At 37.9% G+C, this 9,338-nt stretch overlaps 1 protein-coding gene across 6 annotated transcripts in view; it reads right to left on the bottom strand.

Annotated features, from left to right (window-relative positions):
* Positions 1–5,729: 5,729 nt before the first annotated feature.
* Positions 5,730–9,338, bottom strand: part of CLK4 (CDC-like kinase 4) — a 21,936-nt gene continuing 18,327 nt past the window's right edge. For 5 of the 6 annotated variants that reach the window (XM_010846498.1, XM_010846502.1, XM_010846497.1 and 2 more), the window contains 3 exons: positions 7,266–7,345; positions 6,479–6,569; positions 6,052–6,393 (listed from right to left, as the gene is read on the bottom strand). In XM_010846498.1, the coding sequence (XP_010844800.1) occupies positions 6,253–6,393; positions 6,479–6,569; positions 7,266–7,345 (312 nt within the window). In that variant the 3' untranslated portion in view covers positions 6,052–6,252. Of the gene's footprint in view, positions 6,394–6,478; positions 6,570–7,265; positions 7,346–9,338 lie in introns of all 6 variants that reach the window. The other variant, XM_010846501.1, reaches the window with a different exon arrangement.

The following is a 9,338-nucleotide window of genomic DNA, read 5'->3' as shown; positions in this document are numbered from 1 at the left end:
ATGAAAACTGACCTTTTCCAGTCCTGTGGCCACTGCTGAGTTTTCCAAATTTGCTGGCATATTGAGTGCAGCACTTTCACACCATCATCTTTCAGGATTTGAAAGAGCTCCACTGGAATTCCATCACCTCCAGTAGGTTTGTTCGTAGTGATGCTTTCTAAGGCCCACTTGACTTCACATTCCAGGATGTCTGGCTCTAGGTCAGTGATCACACCATCGTGATTATCTGGGTCATGAAGATCTTTTTTGTACAGTTCTTCTGTGTATTCTTGCCATCTCTTCTTAATATCTTCTGCTTCTGTTAGGTCCATACCATATCTGTCGTTTATCGAGCCCATCTTTGCATGAAATGTTCCCTTGGCTATCTCTAATTTTCTTGAAGAGATCTCTAATCTTTCCCATTCTGTTGTTTTCCTGTTTCTTTGCATTGATCACTGAAGAAGGCTTTCTTATCTCTTCCTGCTATTTTTTGGAACTCTGCATTCAGATGCTTATATCTTTCCTTTTCTCCTTTGCTTTTCACTTCTCTTCTTTTCACAGCTATTTGTAAGGCCTCCCCAGACAGCCATTTTGCTTTTTTTGCATTTCTTTTCCATGGGGATGGTCTTGATCCCTGTCTCCTGTACAATGTCACGAACCTCAGTCCATAGTTCACCAGGCACTCTATCTATCAGACCTAGTCCCTTAAATCTATTTCTCACTACCACTGTATAATCATAAGGGATTTGATTTAGGTCATACCTGAATGGTCTAGTGGTTTTCCCTACTTTCTTCAATTTCAGTCTGAATTTGGCAATGAGTTCATGATCTGAGCCACAGTCAGCTCCTGGTCTTGTTTTTGTTGACTGTATAGAGCGTCTCCATCTTCGGCTGCAAAGAATATAATCAATCTGATTTCGGTGTTGACCATCTGGTGATGTCCATGTGTAGTGTCTTCTCTTATGTTGTTGGAAGAGGGTGTTTGCTATGACCAGTGCATATTCTTGGCAAAACTCTATTAGTCTTTGCCCTGCTTCATTCCGTATTCCAAGGCCAAATTTGCCTGTCACTCCAGGTGTTTCTTGACTTCTTCCTTTTGCATTCCAGTCCCCTATAATGAAAAGGACATCCTTTTTGGGTGTTAGTTCTAAAAGGTCTTGTAGGTCTTCATAGAACCGTTCAACTTCAGCTTCTTCAGTGTTACTGGTTGGGGCTTAGACTTGGATTACTGTGATATTGAATGGTTTGCCATACAGAACCATACAAAAAAGGTCTTAATGACCCAGATAACCATGATGGTGTGATCACTCACCTAGAGCCAGACATGCTGGAGTGAGAAAACAAGTGGGCCATAAGAATCATCACTAGAACAAAGATAGTGGAGGTGATGGAATTCCAGCTAAGCTATTTAAAATCCTAAAAGATGATGCTGTTAAAGTGCTGCAATCAATATGCCAGCACATCGGGAAACTCAGCAATGACCACAGGACTTGAAAAGCTGTTTTCATTCCAATCCCAAAGAAGGGCAATGCCAAAGAATGTTCAAACTATCATACAGTTGTGTTCACTTCACATGCTGCCAAAGTAATGCTCAAAATCCTTCAGGGTAGACTTCAGCAGTATGTGAACCGAGAACTTCCAGATGTACAAACTGGGTTTAGAAAAGGCAGAGGAAACACAGGTCAAACTGCCAACACCTGTATCATAGAAAAGGCAAGGGAATTTCAGAAAAACATATACATCTGCTTCATTGACCATGCTAAAGCCTTGCACTGTGTGGATCACAAAAAGCTGAGGAAACTTCTTATAGGCATGGGAATACCAGACCACTTTACCTATCATCTGAGAAGCTTATATGCATGCCAACAAGCAACAGTTAGAACCGGACATGGAACAACGGATGGTTCCAAAATTAGGAAAGGAGTATGTCAAAGCTGTATATTGTCACTCTATTTAACTTAAATGCAGAGTATGGGCAGTGGAGAGGCCAGGGCGCCCTCTGTCCTGGACAGCACATCAGCCCCAAGGTGGCCAGTGGCAGTAGTGACGGCAGGGAGCCGTCCACTCCTGGTTATCCTCCAACATCAGCTCGACTTCCCTGGAACCCCTTCCCCGTGACCCCAGCAGGGCCTCTGCCTCAGCCCCTGAGCAGCATGGTGATCAACATTCAACAGCTGGTGAAGGTTTACACACTCAACAAGGACCAGCAGTGGGACAACCAGGGTGCCAGACATATCATCCAGCTATGTGGAGCAGCTGAAGGGCATGTCCCTGCTAGTCAGGGCCTGACAAAATGTGGTCCACTGGAGAACGGAATAGCAAACCGCTTCAAGATTCCTACTTTGAGAACCCCATGAACACTATGAAAAGGCAAAAAGATATGACACTGAAAGATGAGCACCCCAGGTCAGTAGGTGTCCAGTATACTACTGGGGAAGAGTGGAGGGCAATTACTAATATCTCCAGAATGAAGAGGATGAGCCAAAGCGGAAACGACACCCAGCTGTGGATGTTGTCTGGTCGTGAAGGTAAAGTCCGATGAAATAACGAACAATATGGCTTAGGAACCTGAAATGTTATTGGACGTGGTTAAACAGGAGATGGCGAGACTGAGCATTGAAATTTTAGAAATCAGAGAACTAAATTGATGGGAATGGGTGAATTTAATTCAGATGACCACAGTACCTAACTCTCTAGGCAAGACCTCAGAAAATAAGCAGTAGCACATTTAACACTGGAAATAAAATATTTCCCTGCACATTTAACGCCGTTTGATGTTAATGAGATTTCTAGAAATACTAAATTATGAGACATCAAATCATTAGGGAAAATGCTATTAACAAAAGATGCATATTTATACACTGGCCATTCTCTAAACCTCTCCCACTAGTCCTGACGCTCCCAACACTTTCAAATAAAAACCTGGTGCTTTCAGAAAATGAGTTCAGAAGTACAGGGAAAAAGGCAAGAGTAGGAACCTGGTAATCCACCTTCTAATACTGGGAACGGGGGATCTCTGGTCATGGAACTGTTGGGTTGGTGCAAAGTAATTGCGGTTTTGCATTGTTGATGTTTGATACTGAAATACATTCTTAAATATGGTTATGCTATACATCATTTTAATGTGCATTCCTCGCTTTATGGTTTTCTAATGACAATATTTGCTGTTTATATTTAGACTAGGGAGATAATGTTAGACAAAAAGGAAAATTAAGCAATTGTCTTATTCAAGTTCAAAATAGGTCATAAAACAGCAGACAACTCGCCAACATCATTTGCAAAGACAATAACCTTGATGATGAGGAGTGCAGTGGCCAGCCATTGCAAGTTGACAATGACCAACTGATAGCAATCAGCAAAGCTGATGCTCAAAGTTGATTCTCAATTACATGAGAAGCTGTCAAAGAACTCAAACTCAACCATTCTGTGGTTGTTCACATCTGAACAAATTGGAAAGGTGAAAAAACCCAAGTGGGTGCCTTGCAAGCTGACCAAAAGTCAAAAAAATTCTTATCATTTGCAACAAAGGACCATTTCTCATTTGTATTGTTATGTGCAATGAAAAGTGGATTTTATACACCCAACAAATGGCGATGACCAGCTCAGTAGTTGGGGCTGAGAAGCTCCAAAACACTTCCCAAAGCCAAACTTGCACCAAAAAATGGTCATGGTCACTGGTGCTCTGGTGTCCATTTGACCCAGTACAGCTTTCTGAATCCCGGTGAAACCATTATACCTGAGAAGCACACTAAGCAAATCAACGAGAGGCACTGAAAAATGCAATGCCTGCAGCAGGTACTGGTCAACAGGTCCAGTTCTTCTGCATGACAACACCCGACTGCACATCGCATAACCAACACTTCCAAAAAGTTAAATAAATTGGGCTACCAAGTTTGCCTCACCCACCACATTCACCTGACCTCTTGCCAAATGACTTAAGCATCTCAACAGCTTTCTGCAGGGAAAATGTTTTCCAAAAATTTACTGAATCCCAAAGCATGTATTTTTACTTTATAGGAATAAACAAACATTTCTTGTTGGTAAAAACATGTTGATAATAATGGTTTCTACTTTGATTAATAATGATGTTTGAACCTAGTTAAAAAGATTTACAATTCATGATCTGAAATTCTGATTTTGAACCAACCTAGTAAGATCTCACATGTGTGTGGCTCCGTCACTAAGTCACGTCTGACTCTTGTGACCTCATGGACTGTAGTCCACCAGGCTCCTCCATCCATAGGATTTTCCAGGCAAGAATACTGGAGTGGGTTGCCATTTCCTCCTCCAGTGGATCTTTCCGACCCAGGGACTGAACTTTCATCTCCTGCACTGGCAGATGGATTCTTTACCACTGAGCTACCTCGGCAGCAATACCCCACATGCTGCACCACAAAAAAGACTCAGCAAAGCCGGAAAAAAAAAAAAAAAAGGAAACTGTGTTTCCAGAAGACAGGAAAAATTAGTAGACACTCATGTGATGGAGTACCATCCTCGCACCACTTAACTTTTTCTATGTAATTCACTGAAGTTTCACCTTAACTCCGAAACTTCTACGAATTAGGCCTAGACACTAGCAAGTACCCTTTAGTAAAGAATGCAAACATTTTTCAGAAAGGAAATGGATTAGCAATCATTATTAGTAAGAAATAATGTGATTTTCCCCCCTCCCTCCTATATCCTGGTATCAGATAAATAAATTTGAGTTTCTGATAGGGGAGAATGTAAACATTAATTTGGGAACTCGGAAGTACTTGTAGGGAAAGGTTGGATGCTTAGGTAGTTCAGTGGCACTAGCAGTATGGAAATAGGAAATTAAAAGAATGGCTGACTCCTTAATCTCTGTAACTGTGTTCAGGAAAAACCTTTTCATCAAATGCGCCTTTAAAAAACCTTATTACATATAACATAGTTGAACTACACGTGGACTGCATCAGGGGCCTTAACATAATTTATGCAGTGATGCTTTGCCAAAATTTATTTCAGCTCTTTAAAATTTCTAGCCAACTTCAGGAATGTATCTCTACTGTATGTGCAAATGCTGCCAGTGGGTTCCATACAGAAACCCACCTTGGTTTCACTATTTGCCATACTAAAACTTACATGCACTTTATGTTCAAAAGCAATAAAACTCAAGTCTTTGGTAATGCACTTCAGAAATGGGGATACCTTTAACAAAAAACCTGTATCCGGATAATCAATCATGAATTCTACAACAAAAAATATTTTTACCTTGCAGACTGATCAACAGCTTTTTTTTTTTTTTAAACTAACATTTACCATTATCGTTTTTAGTGTGAAATTGGTAATAATAAGGAAAAATACCTTCAGGCAAACAAAAAGGTCATGTTAGCTAGGGTCTGAAAACTGCAGTTTTCTTATCCAAGTGTTTTCCATTCAAATCATGTTTTTTTTTTTTTCCCCAATAAAGATTAACATAAATATAAGCTGCTTAATAATAACCTTAAAGTCTCATAGGCTGAGGTTCAAGTATTTATACTTCAAATGATAAGGAAATAGATACTAGCAATTTCAACACCTGAAGATTTGGCATTAAAAACCTCAGTAATCAGAACTTCTATTCCTATGTTTGTGATATAAATAGCCATTGGAAAATAGGGCTTTCCAAGCTAACTTCCCATTTAATCTTAAATGAAGGGTGTATGTGGTTTCCTTAACCTATCACGATTCGCAAGTTGATGTCTTTCCATGCTACTTACCACCACTGACATCACCCAAGGAAACAGAACACAGTACTTAAAATTTAATGAAATTTCAACAGCAAACATTTCCTATGGGATCTGGTTTCTAATATCTTCCTACTGAGAGTTAATAATACTTATTACCTGTTCAACAACTACAGAAAAAAAAATTAAAAGTGTGAGGTATAGTCATTTAAGAATGAAGTAGTCAAGATTTTCTTTTACTCAAAAAAAAAAGAAAAAAAGAAAAAAAATCACTTCAGAGAGTCAACTTTCATGTACAAAACACAAGATCAATCACAATTATCACTGGACACAAAGGATATTCCAAAGGTTTTTAAAAATGGTAATTAATCTCAAAAAAGAAAAATTTTAGCTTTTATATTTCATTCATTATCAAGACCATGTTTGCTTAATAAGATAATTATGCTATTGATACAAAACATACAGTATTTACACTTAAATGTACAAAATAATTTAATGTTTACAAAAATATTAGAATGTTGAGCTGACTGACACAGTCTTAAGTAATCTCTTCTAGAGAAGTATAGTAAGACCACTGATTTCCATTTCATTTCTTTTTTAATAAGTCAAAGAAAGGATGCTGCAATGCTTCATCCAAAGTAATTCTTTTCACTGGATCATATTCTAACATTCTTCGAACTAGGTCAAACAGTTTCTCATGTTCTTCATCATGACAAAGCATAAATTCCTGAGGAGAAAAATGATGTTAAAGAAGGACATTAAAAAATAGTTAAAAGTTAAAAAAAAAAATTTAATTCTTTTTTTTTTCTTACCTTCAATGGTTTGCAGCGTCTCCTAACATATCTACCAGCAGAACTATGTTCATCCCAATCTAGCTGATTATGATGAAAATACTTGCGTTTTCTACAGGAAAGAGAAGTCTTGGTTAGTTTAAAAAAAGATTCACATGCTTACCCTGCCCTTACCAGAGAACAGGGGTAACAGACAGAACCCTGAACCATAAGCAGCTCTCTCTATATACATAAGCACACAATTTCTAAATATCTCAACAATAATTATTTATCAGATATCTTAAACTATATCTTTCTTAATCTTGTACCCTATAAGGTTTTAGTATCCCACCTAAGTTGTTCCCAAATACCACATGTGTAACAATGCCAGCTTTAAAACCAGGTTCCTATAACCATTTGTGTAAATTCTGATGTCATTAGATGTGGAATGAGGCTGAAAATCTTTAACAATTCTATGGGTGACTTGTGATAAAGCTATGTTTTGAAACCTCTTATATAATATCTTATCCAAAGACATAGAGCTAGTTAGCAAAAGTGTGGAATTCAAACTAAGACTGATACGATTCCAAATCAAGGTCTTTTTACTACTCCATGTATTATTTTTGTATTGACCTAGGAAAACATTTATGCAAAGGTTAGCCTGAGTATAAAAACACCATTTTATTTACTAGATCACAAAGTAAACACTGCATTACTTTTCAAAAAACTTGACTTCATGAAAAAAAAATCCACAAACAAAGATGGATTTTCTGTAGTTTGAATACAGGCCACTGTATGCACCCAAGGGCTTTAATCTTAAGAAACATACCTTGTTTTCTGAATCATGTGTGTTGGTATGGGTCCTAATATTCGTTCCATCATTGCCAGGTGCTCTTTACTATCATGAGTCTAAAAAAAAGTAGGAAAAAGAAACTTAGCACTTTCCATTTCTGTACATGCAATAAAGGGAAACAAAACAGTGCTTCTGTAAAAGGACCAGGTTAGACAATTATACAATTCATATTACACTCCATTTCAGAGGACTGTAACTGCATGAGCTGTATTCTAATACAAGCCCAGTAAAACTGAAGTCTTTCTGAATTGGATCAGTAAGGGCTGTATAGCAGATGGTGAATAGGTTTTTAAAATGTATTTTATTGACATAGAGTTGATTTACAAAGTCTGAATAATTTGTTTAATGTATAACTGAACAGTTTTTCCTTATTTATTTGTATTTATTGCAGTGTCTAAGATGCCTGGGGAAGATTACCAAAAATCTGTCTCATTTTATCAGCTGCTTAACTAACCTCCATTTACTGAATGGATAGCAACCCTGTAACACTTCCTAATCCTAGATAATAAAAATACAATCCCAGTAATTCTTACAACCCAGAGCTACGTATGTGGGAACATGACTTTCAAGATACTAGCTCAATATTATATAGTTCGTAAATGAGGAAAACCTGAGTTGTGAATCCAAGTGAAAAAGTTTTATTCTTAAATCACATAGTAACAGAGTTTTGGCTAAAGCAGAATAAACTGTTAAACTGACAGCTGAAATAATACACTCCTTGAGCAGAGGCTGGCAATTTTTCTATAAAAGACCAGATAGCAAATATTTTAGGCTTGGATGGTCACAAATGGTCTTTATCACATATTCTTTTTCATTGTTTAAAGCAGGCATCAGGCAGGATACAGTTTGCCAACCTCTGGAGAGCAGTCTGTGAGCAATGCTTTTTAAACCCATTAACTACTGTGCCTAGCACACTGCTTTCAAAATGATAGTCTTTAATTCATGACAGGAATAAATAATACAAGCTCCATATCTTCACAAAGCACCTTAGCTGAAGACATTTTGGAGGGTAGAATCCAAATATAAACCGAATCTCAAACCAAAGTTAATAATCCATGCTTAAGATCCCAGTGATTTATAATTGTAAAACCATTTGAAAAATTTTTTGTGTGTCAAAATGAAGAAAGCATGCACTGTGCTCAGCTTTTTCCTTGGCCCTACAGCTTACTACCACAAAGTCAGATACCACCTCCTAGGAGTGACGCAATAGCGACTTTCTAGATATCACTTATCTAGAGTACTTTTAACAAGCTCGCTACAGATCAGACAAAAGCATGAAGTGCCTCATAGCAGTAAACACATGTATTCTGCAACAGCCACCTAAATGACTTTTAATTCATCGCAGCTTCCTCCTCATCCTGCACTGTCATAACCTCAAATCAACCTTGACAGAATTAGCCAGGAACTCCCTAACAGCCCTCACCCTGCCCAGAACATACTTTGATCATATTACAACCCTATTTCAAGTTCTTCAATGTTACACCACTTGAAGCTTTCAAGAGTTTGAGCTTTCAGATATTAAGTAAAATTATGAGGAAAAAATGTGGAGACCTAAATAACATTTTTGCCCTTTTACTTTGCCAAGTAAGGGCTTTTATCTTTTTAAAAATAACTATTATCTCATAAAAGGGACATTTTAATACTAAAAAAACACCAAAAAACAAAACCACCAAACAACAAAAAACAAAGAGGGATAATTTCTACTTGAAAGCCAGAATGGCAACTCTACAAAATCATTTTCATTTTAGACCAGTCTGTATCTGGAAACCACTGACTTGTAGGATCAGCGAAGAACTAACTCATTGGAAAAGACCCTGATGCTGGGAAAGATTGCAGGCAGGAGAAGGGGACGACAGAGGATGAGATGGTTGAATTTTATCACTGACTCAATAGACATGTATTTGAATAAGCTTCAGGAGGGCAGGGAAGCTTGGCACACTGCAGTCCATGGGGTCGCAGAGTTGGACATGACTGAGGGACTGAACTGAACTGACTTGTAGGGTAAAACAAATATCTTTCTATGGCAAACAAGTACACTACAAGTGTCAG

Source organism: Bison bison, unplaced genomic scaffold (assembly GCF_000754665.1).
Source record: "Bison bison bison isolate TAMUID 2011002044 unplaced genomic scaffold, Bison_UMD1.0 scf7180017864238, whole genome shotgun sequence".
In the NCBI taxonomy this organism is placed as follows: domain Eukaryota; kingdom Metazoa; phylum Chordata; class Mammalia; order Artiodactyla; family Bovidae; genus Bison; species Bison bison.
Note: the sequence above shows the minus strand (reverse complement) of the source record. Positions and strands in the feature narration are given on the sequence as shown.